The following is a 27,598-nucleotide window of genomic DNA, read 5'->3' on the forward strand; positions in this document are numbered from 1 at the left end:
ACTACATATAAGAAGAATGAACTCAACTAACTATGGCACAAAGAGTGTCAAATACAGTCTACTCAAAACGTATAACGACCTTCCAGATAAACTTTAAAATTGTTGTAGTGAGTATATATTTAAGAAACAGGTGACACAGCATTACTGGGAGCAGTTTTCGGCTCATTGTAAATAACTGTCAAGTTATATATTTCCCTAAATTTGTTGTTAATGTAAGTTACATATAATCCATAACTATAAAAGTTTCTGTTCATGTATTTCAAATGTTGTTATTCAAGTTAACATCTTATGCAATATTTTGAATTTCTATTATTGTTCCGGGTATTAGTAGTTACCATGTATTTCCTTTTCTTATATATATATATATATATATATATATATATATATATATATATATATATATATATATATATATATATATAATGTACTTTATTTCCATTATTGTTTATTTTTTTTCTTTATTTTATTTGTCTCTTTTTAGTCTATGACAAACATATATTGTCATGTTATATTATTATTGAAGTATGTACGTATTGGATTGTACTGCCCCTTAATGTGAGCATTAGCTCGTTGGGGCCAAAGGAAAGTGAATAAATAAATAAATAAATTTCAAATTCATATATTGGGATAATTGACAAATTAATATTCACCTTATGTTAGCCCATAAAAGGTTACAAACTCTTCCAAAATATAGTCATTCAGTTTAGAAATGTATACGGATAGGTATAATTAACTCCATATGTATCCATATTCCATATTCATTTGTATCCATGTATCCATCCATATCCATTTATGTATCCATATTCATTTGTGCCAATCTTGTGCAATGTATAGTTGATAATACATCCCCCCCCCAATATTTTAGTAGGCATAATAGTGATCTCTGACTCTGACTCCCTTTCTTTTTGATAGGTTTTGTATTTTGAGCCTCAACAAAAATGGCCGCTCATCCAGATGCAAAAGCTGTTATTTCCATTTACATGTGCAAAACCTGTTAAATCCAAACTATTTTCTTCAATAACGCAATTCACAGACTAGTGTGATTATACAGCTTTCGACAGACCAACAATTACATTATTCTTATTTTTTTTAATGTTCTCTAGTTTCTAATGTTATTTTACAATTAGAACGTGTTTAAACAGTTTTTCTCGATTTGTCACATATTTTAAAATGTGAATTTAATGGGTTTTGCTATTCACCTACTCATATATATTCGTATATATCCATGGTCCTAGTAAATACAGTAAGGAGTTTTGGTAATCCTAACTCCTCGAAAATAGTTAATATAATATTAATCTATATATTTTGCATTTCTTAATTATTTATATAGTAGGGAATTTTCTCTTATATAATTTCCCTCTAGTTGAATTTCCACGATTTTTTCTTATTGTCCGCCATTTTAGGCGTAACGAGGATTAGGCCAAACGAGGATCCTTTTTTCGCCTAAAATGGCGGACACAAATCTTATCATTTATCTGTCATAAAAGTGTCAGATAATTGGTTAGGCGAAACGAGGATTAGGCCAAACGTGGCGACACGGAAAGTAACAACCATAGGTGAAATCGACACGTACCATTCCATTGATATCTCAATCGTAAATGAGTGTGCCAAGCTTGGTTAGTTTGTGATAGAAAGTATTGCAGATAAAGTTGATTGTTTATCTAACAATGGAGAAATCCAACGATTGTTTATTTAACAATGGTGGCCTCGAACAATGAAACTAACAACAATATGTGAAATCGACTGGTACCATTCAGTAGATATCTCTGTGCTAATCCGATGGGTGTGCCAAGTTTGGTCAGTTTGTGGTAGAAAGTGTGGCAGATAAAGTTGATTGTTTATTTAACAATGATGGCCTCTAACAATGAAACTAACAACAATATGTGGAATCCACACGTACCATTCCCTAGATATTTCAATCTTAAATGGGTGTGCAAAGTTTGGTCAGTTTCTGGTAGAAAGTACGGCAGATAAAGTTGATTGTTTACTTAACAATGGTGGCCTCTAACAATGAAACTAATAACAATATGTGAAATCGACACATACCATTCCATTGATATCTCAATCGTAAATGAGTGTGCCAAGCTTGGTTAGTTTGTGATAGAAAGTATTGCAGATAAAGTTGATTGTTTATCTAACAATGGAGAAATCCAACGATTGTTTATTTAACAATGGTGGCCTCGAACAATGAAACTAACAACAATATGTGAAATCGACTGGTACCATTCAGTAGATATCTCTGTGCTAATCCGATGAGTGTGCCAAGTTTGGTCAGTTTGTGGTAGAAAGTGTGGCAGATAAAGTTGATTGTTTATTTAACAATGATGGCCTCTAACAATGAAACTAACAACAATATGTGGAATCCACACGTACCATTCCCTAGATATTTCAATCTTAAATGGGTGTGCAAAGTTTGGTCAGTTTCTGGTAGAAAGTACGGCAGATAAAGTTGATTGTTTACTTAACAATGGTGGCCTCTAACAATGAAACTAATAACAATATGTGAAATCGACACGTACCATTCCCTAGATTTTGTAACGTCCATTAACCAGATTATATCTGTTTTTGCTTAATTTTTGAACTGTTTATTTTATATTTGATTGTTTTAATTTTATTAGTTGTATATGTTAACATTGGTGACGGTGGCGCCATCTATCGTTTTAGACACAAACTGTTTGGACGTTCTGAATAACCTTAAGATCTTGGTTGCTATATCAGATTTCCCTTATAGTTTATTCCAAAACAAATAATGCGACAACGCATTTTCGCCTTGTTTCCGTCCATTCCTGACGAGAAAACTCGTGGACAGTATTTTCCTACAGAATATTGTGCCGTTTGTCAGGAAAGTAAATGTACATCTCTTTTCTGAGTCTGGCATTCCTGCGCTCTAACCGTGGAGAATATGAGAATTAAATCAATCAAAGATGTAGTAAAGGGTAAGGAGAAAAGCCTAATCTGAATAAGACCTTGAAGAGGGGCACAAGCTGTGATTACGAGTAGTGCAAGGTGTAAATAAAGGACGATACCGAAAGTGAAGGCCAGAAATAGATAGTTAACGGAGAAAATACTTTAGAAATTGTCGAAGTGGGCACATAAAATACAAATGCGAACAAATATATCAACAACGAAGCGCTTATCAAGCAACGATCTTGTTGTAGTCGTTAAGGCGCTAGATTACAAATCCAAAGGACGTTAGTTCGGATCTACTTCAAGGAACATATTTCTTTTTTTTAAAATTATTTTTAATAATGCATACAGCACATGAGATGTGGTAAAAGAGATCGTATTACCCGTTTAATATGTTAAGTGTAAACAAGTTAAAAATTCTGGTGTAATGTATTACAGAAGTGAAATAATGAAAACGAGGAAGCAGGTGTATTTAATCAGGGGTATGTATCGAAGGGCTGTGATCGGAAAAACTGGAAATTGTCCCGAATTTCGCACATGTGAGTCTCTACGATAGGCAAATTTCTTGAGAAAGGTGCCTATTGCAGAGACCATCATATCAGACATACCGTAAAATTTCTACGCACTTTTGCCGATCATCACGCTCTGAGACGAAACCCACCCTCATTTCGAAAGTTTCTCTCTCTCCTGCTCTCTGTATATATATATATATATATATATATATATATATATATATATATATATATATACACCGTGTATATATGCAGAGAGAGAAAGAGAAATGCTTCCGGAAGCGTGAGTAGGATGCTTCCCTTTAAATCAACGAGATGACAAATATACGCTTACATAATAAGAATGCCTAATACAAACAGCTATAAAACATCACTGTGATAATTGCAAACATTATCACCTAAGGTTCCGAAACCATGAGATCAATGAAAAGAAGATGATTTGACGTCGGACTTCGAGAAATAATTTGGTAATGAGATGAAAACAGAACTTTATAAAAGAAATGCTTATGATGCACTAGACACAACATGATTTCCTCTTTTGTCTCATCTTGTGAAATTGTCTCATTTTAGCGAGGTGAGACAAAGCCCTCGTCTAGTCTCGTGGCTATCTCGTTGGTTCTCGTGTTTCCAAAACGAAACAGATTGTTATCTCCTCTCCTTTCGTCTAAAATTGTAGTCCATGCAGCTTCAAAATGTAACGAAGTTTACAAGTTAAAATTGACAATCGGACAGGAGGGGGCTATGGAATGATTTCGATACATTTAAAATGCGACGAGTAGAGACAAGGAACTGTTTCGTCTCGTCTCGTCTCGGATTTAACAAGGCCAATCTTGTCTCGGCCATTCTCATTTGGAAACCTCTCTCGAGAAATGAAGTGGGTCGTGGGCCAAATGGGCCTTATGGGTCAAGTTATGTAAGTGGGTCAGTGGGTCGTGTGTGAACAGGACGTGACCCACTGGAACCCATCACCCACCGTGACCCACTATAACCTACAGGCCCACTACGGCCCACCAACACTCCGCTCAGTGCATTGTGTATAGCATCCTCTAAACAGTGGTAAATTTGTCTACATTTTACTTTTAGGGTCTCTGTTTTTCTTTTTCTTTCTTTCTTTCTTCCTTTTTTCATTTGTTTCTCTTTACTTAACTGTGATGAGTATATCTAACAAGAACAAACCAGACTTTTGTAAATTAATTTCGCGGCCATCTTTCGCGAGGTAGTAGTGTACATTTAAGAAGTTAATATTACAAGCTGTAAGAGAACAACAGCCGGAAATAGCCTAGAAAAAGCATCTTAAAGTTTCGACTCGCTGAAAATATGATACGACACCTTAGATTATCAAGTGACGGTGTGGCCGATTGGGGAGCATCTATGACTCACATGCGGAGGGTTTCAGGTTTGATTCCCGCTCTTGTTACCTTTTTTGCTTTTACCAATAAAGTAGCCATTTGTAACTACAAGTAAAATATTAATTCACCATAATATGCATGGTTCACGTCTAACGCATTGTTGTAATAACTTTGTTTTGTCGTTGCTTTTGCTGTCTGGAATATGATTAAAACTGATTGTGGGGAAAATAACTGAATACGAATCTGCTAATAGTCAATTTATATAGTTTAATATTGTGGTGTCAATATGGTCCCTCATCCCAAAACTTGTGATTGTTTTCAGAGAACACTTTTGGGGAGAGGGGGGGGGGTTGTGTAAATTACAATGTTTTGGCACTGGGGAAATTAGTGGTATGTTGTTCGGACCTTGGAACCGTAGATGATAATGTTTGCAATTGTCACTGTGATGTTTTATAGTTGTTTGTATTAGGCATTCTTATTATGTAAGCATCTGTTTGTCATCTCGTTGATTTGAAGGGAAGCATCCCACTCTCAGTTCCGGTAGCATTTCTCTCTATGCATATATATATATAAAGAGAGCAGGAGAGAGAGGGTGGGTTTCGTCTCAGAGCGTGATGATCGGCAAAAGTGCATAGAAATTTTACGGTATGTCTGACATGATGGTCTCTGCAATAGGCACCTTTCTGAAGAAATTTACCTATCGTAGAGACTCACATGTGTGAAATTCGGGAAAATTTCGTTTTTCCGATCACAGCCCTCTGATACATACCCTTGATTAAATATACCTGCTTCCTCGCTTTCATTGTTTCACTTCTCTGATAAATTTCACCAGAATTTTAAACTCGTTTTCACTTAACATATTAAACGAGTAATACGCTCTTTTTTTTTTTTTACCACATCTCATGTGTTGTATGCATTATTAAAAAAATAAAAAAATACTATTTCGAATAGATTCGAATTGACGTCCCTTGAATTTGTAATCTAGCACCTTAATGACTACACCAAGATCGTTGCTTGATAAGCGCTTCGTTGTTGATATATTTGTTCGCATTTGTATTTTATGTTCCCACTTCGACAATTGCTACTTTTTTTTCTCCATTTAGCAGCTGTTTCTGGATTTCTCTTTTGGTGTCGTTCTTTATTTACACCATGCACTATTCGTGTTCTTAGCTTGTGACCCTCTTCAAAGTTTTTTCAGATTAGACTTTTCTGCTTACCTTTCACTACACTTTTGATTGATTTAATTCTCATATTCTCCACGGTTAGAGCGCAGGAATGCCAGACTCATAAAACAGATGTACACACATGTCCAAAATAACTGTCGCATATCTATAAGTGCCTTCTTGTAACAATATAATTTGATAATGATTTTCAGGTACTTTTAATGCTGATACTGTGTGTATAATCGAGAAATGTATATTTGTGGTAAATTTAATAGGAAAAGAATTATAAATACGAAAATTAGAATGAGTAAAACAAAATGTTGATAAATGTACAAGACAGTTTTATTTTCGTGTTATTGTTCTAATTCACTGCTCGTTTGACATGAAATTTGGCACGTACCAGAGTTGGCTTGGGTCAATGAAAACTTGACCCACGACCCACTGACCCACTACCCACCGTGACCCACCACCCAACGTGACCTACCATGACCCACTCTGACCCACCATCCACCGTGACCCACTGTGACCCACCATGACCTACCACCCACGGTGACCCACTGTGACCAACCACCCAGAGTGACCCACTCTGACACACCACCCACCGTGACCCACCACCCACCATGAATCACTCATCCACTGTGACCTATTCTGACTCACCAAAATCCATCGTCATCAACTCTGAACACGATTCACGGCCTCTTCTGTACTGACTAAAGAGTTTACACTTGTAATAAAACATGACTGTGAAATTGTCACTAATCGGAGTTTGAATTTCTAGTCAATCGCTCAAGCACCGCTCTGTCAGAATAACGGTGGATCTGATCTTTATGATATAAAATGGTAAAGTGTTTGTCTGTGAGGAAATTGAAACAGTTCGAGGTGAGGGGAAATTAGTGTGTGCGTAAAATATACTTGCACGAAGAGAGTATTCTTGCAAGTGTTAATTTCTGAACGCATTCCACAAGAAACTTCTATTCGCAGGAAAATACCCCTGTACAATATGGAAAAGGTTATGGTTTCTCAGTTCACAGTATTTTTCTCACAAAAGACTTGAAAAATCAGTTTTTCATAGTGTATAAAGGTGCTCGGGTACCGTATGTGAGAGCATCTTCATAAAGTATGCTCATAATTGTAATTTGTGTAATCACTGAACACCACGTTAAATTTAAGATACAAATATGCATAATTGCAATTATTATGAATATTTATTCAAAGTAGTTTACCTAAAGCAAAGAAGACATTAAAAATAGGTACAAAGTTAAATAGCACAAATAAGCCATTAGTAATACAAGTAGGCCTATACATTTTCTATAGCTCGTAATTTTCCACTTTAAAACAAACCTGAAATCGGGTTTATTTCCTGTTGGTAACATTTTCGTGGTAAATCATCCGCAGCGAAATGGTGTCCATCCTTCAGCCAAGAAATAAATAGCTCGTCTACTTTGAGCTTGTCTAGCGGTGGGCCATTAACATTGATGAACAACTAGTTAGATAATCTTTGATCACTTAGTCTATTAATCATATCAGTCATCTGTAAATTCATAAGGAGAAGTCCCCGTTCGAAGTCTGTCGTGGAAATTGATAATACTTCTACCCGATTTCTGCAACTCCTCATCGACAATCTGCTTGTTAGACTTAAGCCTGATAACGATTTTCCTTGGTCAGTTTTGAAATACTCAGCAAGAAGTATCATTTCTTCTATCACCATACAACATCTTTTCCATATCGACCATGTCAGTTGGCAATGTCGGCTTATGGAGAACAGAAACTTCATCTACCACGCCTTCGATAAGGGAATCTTGTGCATAAATTATCAATTAAAGCGTGATAAACTGATGATTTCTTATTTGTTTATAAATTTAATTTTTGTAATTACACATGAAGGTTTGATGCCATTACGAAGTTCCCTCTCCCGTCCAGAAAGCGAAAGAGAACGTGGTTCCTGGAAAGTGTTCAGAGGTGAAGGGGAATTTCTCTCCTTCTTCCCCTTCAATTACCACACTGCTGTTTGCCATGTGCCAAATTGCGATGAATTTCAATTAAATTATCATAGTATAATTATTTCCTTGTTGAATTATCAATACTTTTCAGTGGAAAAAAGGGTGAAATTTGAAAGTTCGAAATCAAGATAAGTAGACCAACGTAAAGGGAAAAAAGTGTGAAATTTTCCATATAATTATGCGTACAATCCAAACTTAAAATTTCCGTGTAATTAAGCTTACAGTACAAATTTTATGCCTATTTTAGTCACAAGGTTTTGGGTTGATTGCCCTGTGCTGTAAGCGCTCCATATAATAAACATAAGCTTCAGCAATTATTATAGTAGAAAGCAATGGATATATGAAGCCAAGTACTGTAATTTTTTGTTTCTGATTTTTTTCTTAAATAACATCGATCGTTTTCGATCATTTTTACAAACCAACTCACTACCAATTTTCCATATATAGAAAGTGCCCCCCTCCATAAAGGAGAATTTAAAAATATGCTAGGACACATTTTGTTTATTTTCAATAAAGAGTTAACACACTGAATTTCAGTTCAGTAAGTATAACGGCTTGCGAGATACTATTTTTTTTTCCCGCAAAAATTCGGATCCTCACCCTCCTTAGGATATTTAGCTTTTCTAATGAAAGCAATACAACATCCCAATTTGGATTAAGGCCTAACTACATACCAAAAGTAATTTAATTTGACTTTGCAATTCGGCCGTGATGATCAGGCACACATAGTTACATTCAATTTTTATATAATAATTTATATATTACAGTGATTCAAAAATGTATTTTTTTCCAGTAGTTAGCTTCTCTAAAAACTCACAGATCTCGAAAGCCAAGTAGTAGTATAAGTCTTATTGTTATTATTACAATTTAAAATATCAATATCCAAAAGCGCCTGAAGTTCTTTTTTCACTTGGTTAGATATACTCACCTCAGGTAAGTAGACAGAAACAAGTGGAAAAGGTTGAGAAATGAAGGTCTTGGAAGTAAAACGAAGATAAATTTACCAGTCTTCAGAAGATACTGTCTACAATGCAGTGAGCAGAGAGGGTCGGTAGATCATACTGAGTCGGTGGGTCGCAGTGGGTCATGATGGGTTGTGGGTCGCAGTGCGTCCGGTGGGTGGTGGGTCACAGTGGGTCATGGTGGGTGGTGGGTCGCAGTGGGTCACGGTGGGTGGTGGGTCACAGTGGGTCATGGTGGGTGGTGGGTCGCAGTGGGTCACGGTGGGTGGTGGGTTACAGTGAGTCATTTTGGGTGGTGGGTCGCAGTGGGTTACAGTGGGTGGTGGGTCACTGTGGGTCATATGCCGTTGACCCACGACCCACTGGCCCACTCATAAAACTTGACCCACTTCACATACTGACCCACCGACCCACTGACCCACTCCATCTCTGGCACGTACATGTCTTTGCCGATAATATACATATTAGCATTATAAGAAATACCGGACGAATTCGTTATCAAATTATATTCCTACAACAACATATTTATAGACATGCGACAATAATTTTGGACATGACTGTACATTTACTTTCCTGACAAACAGTACAATATTTTTATCCTTACCAATTCGTAGATGTTTTTGAAATCAGTACATAACTGATGTACCGGAGTATTGTATTCCCTTTTGTTTTCAATTATTTGACGAATGATAGATATCTTGTCGTTAGTTGATCGATTTCGTCTAAATCCGCACTGATAATATCCAATAATTTAATTTGCATATGGAATCAATCTTTTGTTAAAAGAACGTTTGAAAGGATTTTGTGGGATGTTGACAAGAGAAAGGTGCGTCGATAATTATTAACATCACTTTCGTAGCCTTCTTGTGAATTGGAACAATGATTGATTCTTTCTACTCTTGCTCCTTGTTCCAGATAAAAAGAGTGAGTTTCTCAATTTTCCTCCTCTAGCTAAAATTAACTCAACAGGAATTTTGTCTACACCCGGAAATTTGTATTTTTTAATTTTTATATAGGAATTTCTATTTCTGTTTGGTTAGATCTACATGAATGAACTCATTTTCCAATTACTCAAATGCTGCTTGACTTTTCTAACTCGAATTATTTCCTCTATCTCCTTCTCATAGTGTAAACGTTTCTCCATGTGCTCCGATATTGATTTTGAATCGAATTTGGTCCTTAACTATCTTTACTTTCAGTCTCTTAAATATTATTTTTTCCAAATTTTATTAAGTATGAATCAACAAAATTATCGTTCTGTGATTCCCTCATTTCTCAATATTTGTTGACTTTTTTTTGCCATTATCTCGTTCTTCTTTAAATCTGTGGCATATTCCCTTCATCGTAATTTTATGGGACGATCAGAGCACAAGGGGATCAACTTCAATTGCGAAAGTTATGCGGAAATAAGACAAAGATTTTACGCAACACTTAATGCATGGAAAAGTGAATACTGTTTCCATATTATAAGAGTTATTTACAATATTTGAACATAAAATATTTATGTTCTGAAAGGAGCTTTAGAGATCTTATAGTGAAATATATCTAAAAATAACCACAAATGAACTTGATTTTTGTGTACTGAATGTGTCACATGTTGTTAATTAACCTGTACAACCTGCTCTGAATTTCCGACCACACTGTTCTTGTGATTTCTCTTGGCATCATATTTATATCTGGGGCTTTTACTTACTCCAGGTCTTGTATGACATTGTGAAATTCAGATCTGAGCATGAAGTCTCAACATTTTATCTACTTATACTTCCTTTATATTTTACATTTCATCCTGTTATTTGTCGGTTTCATAGGGCCTTTCTAAATATTAGTTTGTATTTTCACTGTATTTTCAGCTTCAATCTTATTGATAGTATTTCGTCTATCTTTTAGTATATTGCCATTTGGTTTCCATGGATTGAAGCTCCTCTTTAATCTTTAAGTCAGCCACATCTACTCACCCTGCAGTGTAATCTTATTCTTATATATTTACACTATTTTCCTTTTCCACTTCTTGTTGATTGATCTAATTTTTTGATTGATCTATTTTTTTATTGTTCTAAACTGTTCCTTAGCCTCAATGTTCTTAATATTTTCCAAAAAATTTCTTCTTTTGATCATTAATTCCAAAATTTCTCTGGTGATTCATTCTTTCCTTGTTATTTTCTCTTTGTGACTTAGTAAGCAGAACAGTTTTTCATCCTGACCATTTTTGGTTAGTTCTTGTGCTATCCTACGTACTGTCTTTTCCGTAAAACGTTCTTGAATTTCTTTGTTCTTTAGCTTTCTTGTATTAACTTTATCACATTTTTTGTTTACTTCTCATCTTTTAAACTTCAGTTTACCCTTCATTGCTACAAAGTTGTGGTAACTCTCTTCACCCGATAATGGGTAACTTGTATACTTCTTAACTCTTTGAAGTTTTAGAAACATCGTGCCTGAAGCATTAATATGGCTTCTGATGTGTCTGAACGAAATTTTAATTGTCCATTAGCTATTTCAAGCTCCTTAATCAATCCTAAGTAGCTTTATAATATAATCTACTGTAGAAGAAAATTACTAGTCTATTTTTAGGTCATCTCTAATCTACCTCTTGTATATCTTTCAACGTTGACAGAACATTTGGAAGCACTCTAAGAGGAGTTATGCTTTCGAATTCCATCAGCATACTGCTCATAAGATCACTGTAAAATTTAGTTATTACAAATTTTTAAGATAGATATTCATGATCATGAAACAAGTAGCTGAGGCCTGCTACAAATATAAAGTTAATGAAATTCTCTTAGCACATGAGAGATATTTTGCCCGGAAGCATATAAATTAACCTGTATCCTAAGTCACTGATTGTTATAGTGTCTTGCACATTTTTCCTTTCAATGTTTATTGCGACACATGCTTAATTTGCTAATTTTTTTTTTTTAAAAACATATTTATTTATGACTCAAATTGAAACAATTGCATTTATTCCGAAGTTGGACGTCCGCTTTCGCCACGTTTTTCGCTGTCATCTCCTTTCCACATTTTCTGCAATTTGTTATTAGGTTCATTAATCCGTGGTCTTCACAAACTTTTAAAAGATTTTGCTCGTTATCAACGTATTGCTTCACAAATGTTAAAACTCTTAGTTCACAGCCTTTGTACATCCTCCATGTTGATAATATAAATGCTCGTTACTTTCCCACAATGCAACTGTTCGGTTACCTTGCGCCAAGTAGTTCCCTCCGCTCGCCGTATAGTCTCATGTTTATAACAGCTTATATATAACAAATAAACAGATTTTTCGAGACCCTTATACATTATCAAGCACACAAACGATCAAATTATCCATATCTTTCCTGTAAATTTTCAAAAATTTTCTGGAAATGGACGTCCTACTTTGGAACTTAACCCGAAACAATTTCAAGCAATAATTTATTGTTGTTTGCAGTGGCTTCCGAGGATCATAGCAACGCAGACTGCTTAGCTGTGTTTGTTATGACTCATGGTGACAGGGGTGACTACCTACATGCCAAAGACTGCAAATACAAAGTAGATAAGTTGTGGCTTCCTTTCACAGCAGATAAATGCCCTACTTTAGCTGGAAAACCGAAATTATTTTTCATTCAGGTAAGTTAGTCTTTTTTTTTAATGTTTACGTTTAATTTGCGTATTAAGTCCACTAAGGTCTAGGTTTACATATAAATGAGAAGATGAGAGGATAAGAGCGTCCGTATGTCATTTCTATTCGTGATCGAATAAAATAATTGTCTTCTGATATAATGTTTTGACATGTACAGAATCCATGACACATATCTGAAGAAACGTTTCCTTCAGATAGCTATGAAGTATAAAATCTGTAGGTGTTATAAATTCGATATATAATTTTTACTGTAGAGTGGGCTATTTCTAAATGGTGAATTCATTTCTCGTATAATTTTCAATACCCAAAGTTACTATTATTTTAATAAAAAAATTAGATTTTAATTTAAGACTGTTTGGGTTTTAATTTAAGACTGTAATAGATTTGGGCATCGGCTTCGGACCGCGTCAAGCAATCAATTTTGATTTATAATAAATAAACATTAATCTCATCTCACTAAATTTCGCGCCAGGAGTGTCAACCGAAAAGCAGAAAGAAAACGACTGAAAACAAGTGGGGGCTGCTTCATAATGTCAATGCTTACGAAAATTTCTTGAAAACCTCATGACAGAAGATCACATCTTCTGTTACAAAAGTTGGTTTGCGATTACGATGTCGAAACAAAGGACAAGTCACCAGGGTGGGTGGAGAAAGGTTCGCAGAAACTTCGAAACTACATGGTAAGCGTAAATGTTTTTAGCACAGCAGAGACAGGTTCAATTTTCGGTGGAGGCTTGTGTGGTTGGGATTTCACGTTAAGCCATATATCCACGTTTTAGATATAGTTGAAGGTGAAAGGGACGTTACACTCCAAACCGATCTATTTGTACCACATAGCATTAAGAAACGTTAAGTATAGTAGAGAAATAAATAATCAAAATTATATTCAGAATTATTTGCCACGAGGTGAATTTAAAAGACAGTGAGACAAAGCATCTTGTAAATGTAAGGCATGAAACTGGGACAAAGACCAAGAGCTTGTCCATTAACAGATATGGAAAGAAATTTTTTGAAGTGACGAGTGCTGGCTAAGAGGAAGAAAGACTTGAAGAATGTAACGCTGTGCTCATGTGACCCTACCGAAGTAAGCATGGACAGTCGCATAGGGTAAGGTGATCCCAGTCGAGAAATCACCCCACGTTTTGTTTGATTAACTTGTGAAACTGAAGAAGAGAGAGAGACAAACAATAGTTCACTAAATTCACCAGAATATTGCAGAGACCATATGACATAAAGCTTTCTTTCACTCGGAAAATTACTTACTTGCCGCGAAATAACAGATTAAAAAAAAAATGATCATTAAGAAATCTATCACTAAGTTCTTCATTCGGGTTAAATGATAAACTCTCATGAACGAATATATCTTTATAGGAATTAAATAAACCAACGAATGTACAAAACTTAACAAATCTTGAACACTGGAGCCTTTATGCACCACAAACATATGCTTCTAATGAGACTTACACCTTCCATTTAAACGTCCACAGAGCCACAGAAATCCATTAAATTTATTAATAATCCTCCTATTTAGTATTAATACGTAGAACAACCTTATATCAATGTTGTAATCAAATTTCAATTAACAAGAAGAGCGAAATTTCACAACTCATTACAAAATCTGCTCAAACTCATCGTAATAATGTGGATTTCGTTTACTATCCAATTCTACACTAGATATATTTTACCCTTGTTATCACCAACTTCAGTATGAAGCGGCCTTACACATCTTTCACATACATGATGGTATAATTCGTCAACCAACCACTTGGCGGCGCTGATTAACCCTTTAACAAAAGAAAACTAAGACGCAACTCTAATACTATTCTCGTTATTTTTTTTATTTTATATATAAAGTTACAACACGTAACAACATCGCAGCGCCCCAAATAAAAAATCTAAGATTTTTTATTATATTTTTATATATACTTTTAACTAGGTCTGGGTCACGTTGGTCTAGTCGTCTAAATTAGTTCTTAACTACAACCTCCACCTTCTACTTTACCTACTAGCATCCTCTCAAATCATTCATCCACTAATTAAACTAAATGAACAAAAATATAATTAAATTCCCCCACATACACTCCAACAATCACACTTTTGTTAGTCTAATAGGTATCTCGGAGTCTTATGTCCGACCCAGAACCAATTATCATTGTTCTTAAACCAGTACGACGAGCTTATTTAGATAACCAAAATTAATTAACGGCAATCAATTAACAAAAATATTATTAAACTACCATATAAACTCCAAAATATAAACATTTGCATAAATATAGTAACTTACATAAACTGGAATGAATATAAATATTCAAGTTACAAAACAAAAATTTTTGTTTTTCTTGCTTTTTTTTGATTTTCCTGGAAGGCTGTCTTCAAACATCACCATTTTATTCATCCGATGAGAATTCAATAGGTACCAAATTTACAAAACATTGGATCGATCCCGACAATAATGCGCATTCATAATCGTATCCTTTATCACATATACAGATCTGCAAATAGAAACAGCTGTTAATAACTTGTATATATATATATATACTTTACAGTATTTACATATTAAAAATGTCGACATTTTATTTAACATTCTAAAATTATTTACAATCTCATCCTTAACTTCCCAAACATTCCATAAAGGTGAAATTACTGTCTTAACTCGCGATACTTCTTCGTTAATGACACATGAGATTTCCTTACATCACGAGAATCATTTACATTTTTAACTTCTATGGTATTCTGAGTTAAGAATCGTATAATTTCATACGGACCAGTCCAACGGCTAGATAATGACTTGGTGACTTTATCTGCTAGCGACGACTTGACTTGTGCTTTCAACAAAACCTTATCCCCCACTTGATATGAAGTAGATAACCTACGTTTATTATATTGCTTCTTCTTCCTTCGCCAGGATAGTTCTAAATTCTCCAAGGCTTTTACTACCAATTGAGGATCTTTCTTCATCACATCGGCACTGGGCACATTCCATTTTACATCCAACGGATCACAAACGTTATAGGAAAATACCATTTCCATCGGAGTACATTTAGTTTCTGCATGTTGGGCATTATTTATCGAAAATTCAATCTCGTGTAATCCTCGATCCCATTGATTCTGCTTGTTTCCGAAGAATATCTTCAGGCTATCCTTTACAGTACGTATATATATCTCCCCCGGATTAGAAGCAGCATGATAAGGGGATATACGCACATCCTTGATTCCATTACTAAACAGGAAATCCCTAAATTTAGCAGACGTGTAAACTGAATGATTATCGTGCCCAATTGCAAACGGAAACCCTCTGCGACACATCAGTTTGTATAATTTATTTATCAAGGTCTGGCTAGATAGATTCTTGAAAGGTTCCAGAAACACCATTTTGGAAAATGAATCAACTACAATCATACAATATCTTCCCGACCTTGTATCTGGCATTGGTCCAAGGACATCTGTGTGCCATAACCCATTCACTACCGTAGCATAGCTCGCAATCAATTGACCCATAGGCTTCTTGTTACTACTTTTGTTCTTCTGACACAAGTCGCACGATAACACATAATCCTTAATTTGGTCCAGCATCCCCTCCCATGAATATCTTGAGGACACCTTTCCTATCGTTTTGCCCAACCCAAGGTGACTTCCGGGCAAAATAGAAGAATGATAATACTCAATAATATTTGGAGCTAACTTCTTGGGTAAACAGATCTTGTATGGATTACTATGGGCCTTCGTCTTCTTACACAAAATCCCTTGTACCATTTTATAACCATCAACTGATTCCTTCCGCCTTATTTTGTCGATGATTGATCTTAATAAAGGGTCCATCTTCTGATGCTCTTGCACTGATTGACTAGCAAAAGGCATTGCCCACATATTAACCATACACATGTTTGTCATTTCTTCTTCATATGTAGGTTCCAAATGCATTGATTCAAAATTTTCAGCATCGTATAACCTCGAAAGGAAATCCGCGGAGATATTCATATTCGTGGAGACTGACTTAACTTCAAAATCAAAGGCAAATAAACGATATAGCAAGCTACCATATTTCTTAACTCTCCGCAGGTTACGCATCGCATAGACTAGTCCCATATGATCTACTCGCAATTCGAATTTCGAATGCAGGTACGTTCTAAACCGTTCCATTGTTTCGATAGCCGCTAATAGCTCCAAAACAAATATGGGCTTATTTTTATCATAAGGCTTCAGTTTCCTGGAAAAGAATGCAATTGGACGCTTCCTACCTTGGTCATCCTCCTGCTCAATACAGCCGCCTAAGGATTTTAAACTGGCATCTGCGCTGACTATAAACTTCTTATCCAAATCCGGAAGTTTTAAGATCACATGACTCTCAAAAAGTTCCTTAATATCCTCCAAGGCCTTTTGCTGTTCGGCACCCCAATAATACTCCTGCCGTGGTGAACGAAGTCGAGTCATAGGTTCTATGACTTCATGGAATTGAGGGATGAACTTACTATAATATTGGAGAAAACTAACCAATGATATTAACCCTTTTCTATTTTTCGGTGCTGGTAATTTCTTGATCACTTCTAGCCTAGCAGGGTCTAAATACATATTTCCTCCTTCTATTTCATACCCTAAATATGAAATCCTCTTGCGAAACAAGTTAGTTTTCTTCACAGATAAAGTTATACCCGCTTCGTCAAATTTTTCCAATACCTTCTCTAAAAGATGCTTATGAGATTCAATGTCCGTGGAAATGCAACAAACGTCATCAAAGAACCATTCCACACCTTCATTCTTCAATGGATATAACAGTTCCGTTAAAACCTTGGACAACATATAAGATCCGGTAGCTAACCCAAAAGGAAGAAATTTAAATTCAAATAAGCCTCTATGGGTTAAAAATGCTGTGTACTGAGTAGATTCCGGCGAAAGTTTTAAATGCCAGTATGCTTTTTGTACATCAAGGTGGCTATAAATAGTTCCTTTAGACAAACTCGCTAATACATCTTCTATCCTTGGCGTATACTGTGCATTGATACAGAGTTTCTTATTCAAATCTTGATAATTAATTACCAATCTCTTATCCCCCGTTTTATTACCTACCAAAAAACACGGAAAAGCCCACTGGCTTTGACTTTTCTGAATTATATTTTGTTCAATTAGATTATCAAGAATTTTATCTAACTCCCTCTGGTCTGCTCTAGAGAGAGGATAAGCTTTTTTCCTGATGGGAACATAATCCTTAAGAAGTATGGTGTATTCAAAGCTCTTAATCTGACCTACACGATCACAAAACACATTAGGAAATTTCTTAACCAAATTTTCTACGTACCCTTGCAAGTTTGGATCCAACTCGGCAAATTCAGGATCCACTTGAACAGGAACAGTATGAACTTCTTCCTCCCGTGACTGGAAGTTCATGTCTAAGTTCTCAGCACTCCATGCAGCTCCTTGCTTGGAATCTCCAGGAGAAACTAGCTGACTCTGGAAGTTGACCGCATCCTCAGCATCTGGATAGTGACCACTATCTCCCTCTCCTATTGGACCACTGGAACCCTTCCTTCCAAAATGAAGTAACATGGAACCACTCTGCTCATCAGTATTTCCCGTCGATACTCCTGGACCGCTAGAATCACTACTGCACACTGGGACATGGACTGGATAATCTCGACCTCCACTGCAAATTAAGGGCACCTCTACCCTTGTGGCATCCATATTGGAATTGGAAAAGCCGCTACTGTTGACCATGGGTAGGCCTAACCCATGTTGGGAATCGCTGAAGATTGAAGGTACACCTGGCTGTACACGACATCCATCAGAGACTAGGACCGCCTCTGATTCCACCTGGATTCGACTTCTTGATTGTAATTGACTCCCTCCAGACACACAACTGATCTCAACAGGACCAGCTATAAAATAGTTTAAACTATTCCAATTAGCACTTCCTAAACCTGAATCATGAAATGAACCCATACTGGTAGGACAATCAATGGGTAATGGAACACCTTTCAATGTCCGATGATCACACGAAGACTCCAATGGCTGACCACTTTCCGCTAATCCAGCCACCTGGTATGACGAAGTTGAATCTCCACTCATCTTAGATTCTCGCAAGTTCCTTTCTAGTTGCTCTAAGTCTGTAGACTTCGAAGATTCTTGCCCAAGAACCGGTGGGACCTCTAACACCTTATGTTCCAATGATGACACCTTTAGTCCATCCATATTATTGGATTTCCTATGGGGCCCAAAATTCTGATTTCGGCCCAACATAATATTATAGGCCCCCTCACTGAGATTCGGAGAAGTCTGCACTGTCATTTCAATTGCACCAAGTCTCCACTCTCCATGTTCCGACGTCTCTTGCAAAAAGTCACTCGATTTCTTCTCTGGTATGACTATACGATCAAGTTCCACTAATTCTGAGTTGGATACACTGCAGGTATCCTCCACCGACGCCACTGGACAACGCTGGCTCAAATGTAGTTGACCACACTTCTCTAAGGGCTGTACATCTGTAGTCTTCTTCCGTATCTCATCTACGAAGCTATTATCCGCACTGTCTAGGATGGAAACCCTGAAATCTCGCGTAGCCTTCGACGACGACGACTCACACCGACGCTGTTCCATGACCATCCCACTCATTCCCATGGAATGTGGTGCACTTGAAGGATAAAAATTCCTTCCATTAAAATCCTGGTCCTGGGATGTAACACTGGGAGCATGTGCATAGCCCGACGGCGACGCCTCACACCGACCTTGGTTTAAGTTCCCACAAACAGTTTCAATTGGTGTCCAATGTACAATTGGATTTCGGAAACCACTCTCGTGAATGTCCTCCTTCCGTAGGTTGGCAACACTGGTGACAGGATTGGATACCGACGGCGAAGTTACTTCTGACGAATCATAGACAATTTCCCAACCAAACACTTCCGACGACTGCCCTGGTCTCCTCGATGAACCAGCTGACTGAAAACCTTTATCCTTCCTTCCTTGCTCAGAAGGATAAACCATAACACTATTATCACTAGACGCCCTCTTCGACGCTAAATCACTAGGTGCATTAAGTTTGCTGCGTCTTGACAAACCAGGTTCATAAACAACATCTTCAGAAAATTCGAAGTCTCTATTCAAAAATTCGTTTTTACTAATTTTAGACGCCGACGCTAAATCATTACACATACCGTCGCGACGCCTACATCTCCACCCTCTTCCATATAACCTCTGGGGAAGAGACATAGTCTTATTACTTGATTTATTTTCTGTTACCACACCGCAGTAATCATCTCGAAGATCTTGGATTAATGACGCCGACGCCTCTCTCGATGAACGGCCAAACCGACGCTCTGAAATCAACCGATGATCCTTACTATACCCTAAGTCCATCGATAGTCCAAGATCACTGTCCCTGGTTTGGAAGCTAAACTCACTCATAATATTATTATCCACCGACGCCGACGCTGATGTTCCCCTATGGCTGAAACCTCTCCGACGCCTCTTCGGACTACCTACCTGACTCTGTTCTGATCCTCTAAACATCTTCTTTTCACCTAATGGACGAGTCACTAACGTCTGGGCACATTTTATACGACGATCCCACGACGGCGACGCTCCCACGGGGCTATCTCGACGCCACTGCCTCGATTGAAAAACCATCGAATGCTCTGGCCAAAACGACTCCAATTTACTTTGCTGATCTTCGTAAACAACTGCCTGATTATTACCACTTCGACGCTGCCTCCACCTCGACGCCGACGCTGGACGACGCTTGGCATTAATTGACTGCACACTACGACGCCCCTCGCCTCTGATGTCTCTAGACTCCATGCGGTTAAAAATCTTCTCCCGAAAACGCGACTTCACTTCAGCTTCTAAGTCCGACGATGGCGACGCCGACGACGACCTACGAATGTCCTGGCCTTTCTCACAGCGCTTCTTATTAAAAGGTGGATTACCATTCTGAGAGTTCTCAAAATATGAAATTTCATAACCTTCACCTTTCACAGCAGTCACATTAATGTCTGGACTGGACATCATGACGTCACTCAATGACACTGACGGAGCACACCGTTCGGCGACTCTGAAATCATCCAAGCCAACATCCGGAATTTTCATAAATAGCCTAGCTAAAAACTGGGAGTTGGATGCACAATTGTCAGTTCGGTTTTTAACTCCTACGGCACTGCTACTTGTTGACTGCCAATTACCCACAGATTTTTCACGAGAAGGTTTATATAGGATTGGCACCGAAATGCCTTCTTGACCTAAATACAACGTATCTGATGTTAAATCCAAACGAGCATTCAAGTATTTCAGTTCACCGATACCAATAATAAACTTCGGCTCTAGTCGGTCCACTAAAAAGAACTTCAGCCGATAAACTTTATTGCTGAATTTTAAAGGTATATAAACACACGACGTAAGAGTCAATGCCTTACCAGAAATTCCAATACCTGTAAACATCTCCTTCAGAACCTTAACAGGATTTCTTTGTTTCTGGTTCCACTCATCAAAACATTCTTTATTGAGTAAGCTCACCGATGAGCAGCTATCTATCCCCCCAATAATACGCTGTCCTAGTATAAATACTTCAACGAAAGAAGCTACTAAATCCTTATTATTACACTGTTTATTCGTACCCAATAACATTTGAGCACCCCTTTTAGAATTACTTCTAGAGTCTCGGTCTAGCTGGGATCGCACCCGGCTCCTTGGCTTCGAAGTAGTGGGCCTAACCCTTTCTTTTGAAGAGATATTAACTCTAGCAAAACTTCCACCAAGTTTGTTTAGATCTGGAACTGAACTATATGTAACACTAGAACGAAAGCTAGGATTGACTTCCCTCTGCTCCGCCACTGTTTGATTCCTAATTATGCTATTGTATACAAGTTGGTTTCTGGAATGTATTTCATACTTTCGCACTTCATTCATTAATGTATCTAAGTCATTTGGAGTATCGTATTTAAACAATTCATACTTAAGAGCGGGTATCATACCCTCCATTATATTCGTAAGGATCGCTGTTCGATCTGTCCTTCCGGTACAAACGACATAACTATCGATAACCTTTTGTACATACTCCATAACATTTTCGTTAGGCTCTTGTAAACAATGAACATAAAGACGTAAAATTTGTTGTTTTCCTAATGGAGTCACAAAACGATCAAACAGAGATTTGCATATAACACTCCAATCATTAGTAAGCAACATTTGTTTACTAAATTCATTATAGAACATACCTGATGTCCGTCCCAAGGAACTAACAAAAACTGCCTCCTTCGGGTATTGTCCAGTCTGAATTATCCGATACACCGCCAACAGGAACTTAAAGGTAACCATATCGTCCATTCCATCACAATGGGGAATACTATCCACTTGATGTAAGAAGTTCTGATTAGCTGCCATAATTGTAATTTTGTCCATATTAACACTATAGGGCATAAACGCATTTACTTTCCACTTTTCACCAAACCCACGATTTTCTTCCTTTTTCTCACCCTCACTCACTAACTTAAATGGATTCGTCACGCACTGTCCAACAGACTCGGCTCCAACAGCAGGCTTATCACTCCTTCCTTCGTGTCCATGACCTTGCTCAACCAACAACTCGCTCTGCCCAGATAATGACGTAATACACCTGTTATTTCTTTCAGTGTGAACACAAACATCAGAAGCTGATTCCGATTCACTATCACTTTCATTTAAAAAAGAAAAAGTACGTAACTCCGAGGAATGTTCAGAAGATGAAGAAGTTCTATTATTTCTTTCTAGAAATGGATTTTTATCTCTAAACCGACCATGGTCTCCATTCTCGAAATGATTTAAACACAATTGAACTGGTACGGTGCTCTGACTTGAATTCATATCACTCAAGTTCGAACCACACACACTTTCCATAGTGAAAAAGAGACTGGTTATCGCTATATAACTACAAAAAGATAAATACCGTTTCTCTCTTCTATTACTTATAATGCCTCTCATAATAAATGTCCTCTGAATTACCTTTCACTAAACCACTTATTCGATTTAAATAGTTTCTGAGAGAGAAAAATGTAAGTTTCATTACTTACACAAAAAAATGTCTTCCACTTCACACACAACTATACACAGCTCTCTGCTCAACTTCAATTATATACTGAAGTTGGTGATTTTGTGTAACGCTGTGCTCATGTGACCCTACCGAAGTAAGCATGGACAGTCGCATAGGGTAAGGTGATCCCAGTCGAGAAATCACCCCACGTTTTGTTTGATTAACTTGTGAAACTGAAGAAGAGAGAGAGACAAACAATAGTTCACTAAATTCACCAGAATATTGCAGAGACCATATGACATAAAGCTTTCTTTCACTCGGAAAATTACTTACTTGCCGCGAAATAACAGATTAAAAAAAAAATGATCATTAAGAAATCTATCACTAAGTTCTTCATTCGGGTTAAATGATAAACTCTCATGAACGAATATATCTTTATAGGAATTAAATAAACCAACGAATGTACAAAACTTAACAAATCTTGAACACTGGAGCCTTTATGCACCACAAACATATGCTTCTAATGAGACTTACACCTTCCATTTAAACGTCCACAGAGCCACAGAAATCCATTAAATTTATTAATAATCCTCCTATTTAGTATTAATACGTAGAACAACCTTATATCAATGTTGTAATCAAATTTCAATTAACAAGAAGAGCGAAATTTCACAACTCATTACAAAATCTGCTCAAACTCGTCGTAATAATGTGGATTTCGTTTACTATCCAATTCTACACTAGATATATTTTACCCTTGTTATCACCAACTTCAGTATGAAGCGGCCTTACACATCTTTCACATACATGATGGTATAATTCGTCAACCAACCACTTGGCGGCGCTGATTAACCCTTTAACAAAAGAAAACTAAGACGCAACTCTAATACTATTCTCGTTATTTTTTTTATTTTATATATAAAGTTACAACACGTAACAAGAAACATCCTAGATACGAGTAAAGTCGCTGCTTGCTAGATAGCCACTATCATGTATCTTAGAATGACGCCTCCTTCCTTTAGTAGTATAGGGTAATGAAGTGTACGCAAATCTTTGAACATCCCTGCACCACTGGACAGGCTGACAGTTTTATCTAAAGCAGAGCGGGTGGAGGAATGGATGTGAAAGAGGTCTCAAGAAGTGGTAGACGAACGAAAGATGAATCTGAAAATGAAGTTACAGGTGCTTGCTGAACGGCTTCTGTGGAAAAGAATCTATCGATAATAATGTGATACAATATTTCATTGATTTTTAGCGCTCTCCATAATTATCCGTTGTTTTGTTGGTGTTTCTGTTCAGAACATTGCCATCTACAAGATATTCCTCATAGTAGTGTAGGCATTGTACTGGGTTACTACAATCCATACTGGCATGAGAGAAACCGATAATTTACAATTAGGCTCAAGATTGCTACGAGGGAAGAGGCGGGAGAGCTTCACTAAAGAATATGAAATCATGTGATGAAAGGTTAGTAATCAGTAGAAAGAACATTAGCTCGTTTCTACTGTTATTGTTGGCTTTTCACTATTAAGACGTAATTACATTTATCCATCACTGCTGGCACGTGACTATTACAGTTCACTAGAGTAAGGGTGCCGTTTAGCTGCATGGAAACAGCTTGTCAAAATAAGTCAGAGGAAAATTGTGATACATTGGCAAATGTTTTGCGTATTCCAAAGGCATGTGGTAGATGATATTGTCTGAGATATTTGTGATTCAAAGTGCATTTTTGAGCGTATCTATAAAAATTGGTCTAACAAATGTGAGAATGTACAATAGCATTAGACCTGTGGTCGCAAAATTATCATAGCGTAATAGAACCAATGACTATACGTTTCATGCTTGCCAAAGTAAAATAATTTTCAAGTTCATTAGAAATTTCGTGAATGAAAGTCTGTCCTATCCAAGTTCTGAAAACGTCAAATGAACTTCCTACAAAGGCTACTTTTCACTGAGACACATACGCCTGCTAGTCTTCAATGCTCTCAAGAACACAGATACTACTGGAAACATGTGTTATTCGATATTCTCATTTTTGTTTGCATTCCAATGATGCAAAGTGTCGAGTGCAGCAAAAGGACGATTAAGCATTCCATCCGCAATACATAGAAGGTAGTGGAGTAAGATGTAGGAGGTTATGTGGTGATATGGAAGTATTTTTTTAAACAAGCTTTGGTCTGAGTAAGCCATACATGAACAAGAATTAAAATGTACACTCCACATCAAAAAATTGCGATAGCTAACGCCGTGCAATTAGGCCACCCAATATACACCTTCTTATCCCATAATTATTCCAGATAAAGAGACTCCCTCTCTCTCCTCCTTTCTTCTCTCCCATACTAAAAGTAGCTAACAATATGAGCGCAATTCTAATTTCAAACTACACATGTATTCGTTTCGATAACATGAAATAACAAAAACGAGACGAAACAAGATTCATAAATTAATGTAGGGAGGAACTGAAACACACAATGAAAAATTAAAACCAATGGATGTCTATTATACAGAGATTCAGAAATGAGGCAAAGAGAGAGAGAGAGAGAGAGAGAGAGATTGAGAGAAGAAGGAAACGAAAAAAGAGAACAGATAAAAATGCGAAATTCAAACGTAGTAAGGAAAGAACCTAACAATATAAAGTTCCGTTTACAGAAATCCAACAGTAATATAGAAATAACGTTTGTTTCTACATATTTTTTCAGAACTATTCGAACATATAGAGGATGCTTTAAAAATTCATTAAGTCACTTTCATAAAGGATAGCATACTCATTTATCAGTAGAACTGTAGATCTCCAAGACACATCTAGAATAATGTCAAACACATGATAAGAATAAGTTTAAAACACATGATTTGTTGCCGCGTGGTTCGATTGCAAATTCGGTAGTGTTTGTTGGACATACTCATCCAAAATACATTCTAACAAGCCCAATAGGTAGCGTCGGTCATATTCTCCATTTCAGACTGCTAAAGCAAACTAAAAAGAAAAACAAAAAACAAAAGAAAAAAACGAAACGAAAATAAAAATAAAGAAAGAAAGAGAAAATTGAATGAGTGCTATTTTACTGCTAAATTTCTATCAGAAATACAACATTGAGAGTCCAAACTGTATCTGTTACAAATGATGAAAAGTTACAAATATTCGAAATGAAAAGGTTCCTCATCGATGTAGCATGTTTCAAACTTCAACGTGAATAAAACACATTGAATTATAGAATGGAAACAAATATTGTGTCGAACTAGTATAAATAAAAGTTTGTTTTCAAATAACCAAAGAGGTTACCATTTTGTAGTCTTTTCCGAAGATGTATCTGTTCCGAGCATCCAGCATCGTTTTTCTCTTTTGCGGGTAAAAAGTAATTTTCACAAATAGAATGAACAGGCTAGAGCTCAAATGGATTATCGTAACAGTCGGATGATGTTGGTTATTTTATAGACCACCACTGGGTCGAGAATTCGAACCCGTAGTGGCCAGCTAATTCGACTGAGACTCGGTAACCCAGAGGATAAAAAGGAGGATTTACTTATTCTCTTGCGTTTAAACAATATTTCTGTCAGAGATGACAGGGATTGGAGTTGTTATCCCCAGAGCACGAAAAACACGACGCCGAAGTTCGCAGTTCATTACATTTTCTTACTCCGTTTTAACTCCAAAAAGTGTGTTAGAGACAGAGAGAGAAGGGGGAGAAGTGAAAGATGCAAAGACAGGATAGGGAAACGTCAAGAAAGAGAGAGAGGGGGAGTAATATAAGTAGGAAAATACTTATCATTACAGTGTATGATGTAGAAAGCACACACTGTTTACTTGAAATATCGCCAGTGATGGTTTGTAAGTTCTCTAACAGAAGATGAATCTTTGTTTGCAGCCATTACTTTATGCGAAAAAATCATACTACCTGATGGGGAATCGAACTGAGATTTTCCATACTACTACACCACCGATTACTTTACCCAAACTTTATTTAACAAATGGTGTAGTGTTTCCTTCTGAGAACGATAACACGAAAAGTGTACACTGCAGATCAATGACGTGTTTGGAATGTCCTAATAATTCCTTTGCCCTTTCCCAACCAACATTCGTCAATCGTTTCTATTATGATACAGGTGTTTGCTTCCACGTACTTACTTATTGCTTGTCCAGTATGAGAAGTCGCTTCTTCACAATCACTTTGTAAAAAACTCAACTTTGACATGAAGAGGATTTGAACCTATGTTAAATAGCTGTATTGTTCATAATGCCATTGCGTTACTCCTACACTATATTTTTAAGACTTTATTGACAATTGAATTACAGTTACATTGGGCTGTTACAAAGCAATGTGGTTGATATATATATATATATATATATATATATATATATATATATATATATATATATATATATAAGTGAATTGGAAAAAAGTTGAAAGAAAAATTTAAAAAAATAAATAAACCGGGAACAATGGACAATGATGAATAGTAAACACAAGTTTAATAAGTCGATTAAATTATTGCAAAGGGTTAATAGTCATTACATTGGGCCGTTATTCAGTTGATAAAAAACAAGTTGGTTAAAATATAGATAACAATTTACAATAAGAAATGTGCATACTAGTTTATGGAGCTAAGACAATCAAATAGTTTGCAAAATGTTTCTATTTATACTGCACAGGAAATGGTATCGGAGATAAGACGAATACACATGGACATGATACGGTCGATGTGTGGTAAGCACATATAGAAGAGTATATGCAGCGAGCCAAATTACACTGTTATTTTTTGCGTTAGGAAACTAATTAACATCTGGATAGATAAGAATATTGATAGCCGTAATATGTGTATGGTGTGGAGACGAGCGACAAATCTTACTTATAAGTAGGCTAAAATGTTGCCAGATAGTTTGAATCTCTGCACAAGATTGTAAGCGATGCTCAAGAGCATCTGTTTTTGCAGTGAGAACATATATTGTGATCCACAATTCCTACCTGAAAAAGTCGGTCTCGCGTTTCGTATTTATTATTTACTATAAAATACCAAAGCGTATAAGACCAGTGAAGGTGTGGTTCTTTCAATTGAATATGAAGAGTGACGAAGTGTTGTGTCTGTATGTAACGGCGATAAATTGCTC

General features: G+C 36.6%; 2 protein-coding genes across 3 annotated transcripts in view; one reads left to right on the forward strand and one right to left on the reverse strand.

Moving 5' to 3' along the window:
• The window catches only part of LOC145660510 (caspase-1-like), a 98,273-nt gene that overhangs the window by 31,996 nt on the left and 38,679 nt on the right, over window positions 1–27,598 (forward strand). For both annotated transcript variants that reach the window (XM_081725671.1, XM_081725679.1), the window contains exon 4: window positions 12,315–12,493. In XM_081725671.1, coding sequence (XP_081581797.1) covers window positions 12,315–12,493 — 179 coding nt within the window. The remainder of the gene's footprint in view (window positions 1–12,314; window positions 12,494–27,598) is intronic.
• On the reverse strand, window positions 14,647–22,532 carry LOC145660519 (uncharacterized). The gene is made up of 2 exons (XM_081725691.1): window positions 21,704–22,532; window positions 14,647–14,998 (listed from the first exon to the last, which is right to left on the reverse strand). Exons 1-2 carry the CDS (start codon window positions 22,443–22,445, stop codon window positions 14,985–14,987), a joined length of 756 nt encoding a protein of 251 aa, XP_081581817.1. The 5' UTR covers window positions 22,446–22,532; the 3' UTR covers window positions 14,647–14,984.

Source organism: Thermobia domestica, chromosome 1 (assembly GCF_964235325.1).
Source record: "Thermobia domestica chromosome 1, izTheDome1.hap1.1, whole genome shotgun sequence".
Classification (NCBI taxonomy): domain Eukaryota; kingdom Metazoa; phylum Arthropoda; class Insecta; order Zygentoma; family Lepismatidae; genus Thermobia; species Thermobia domestica.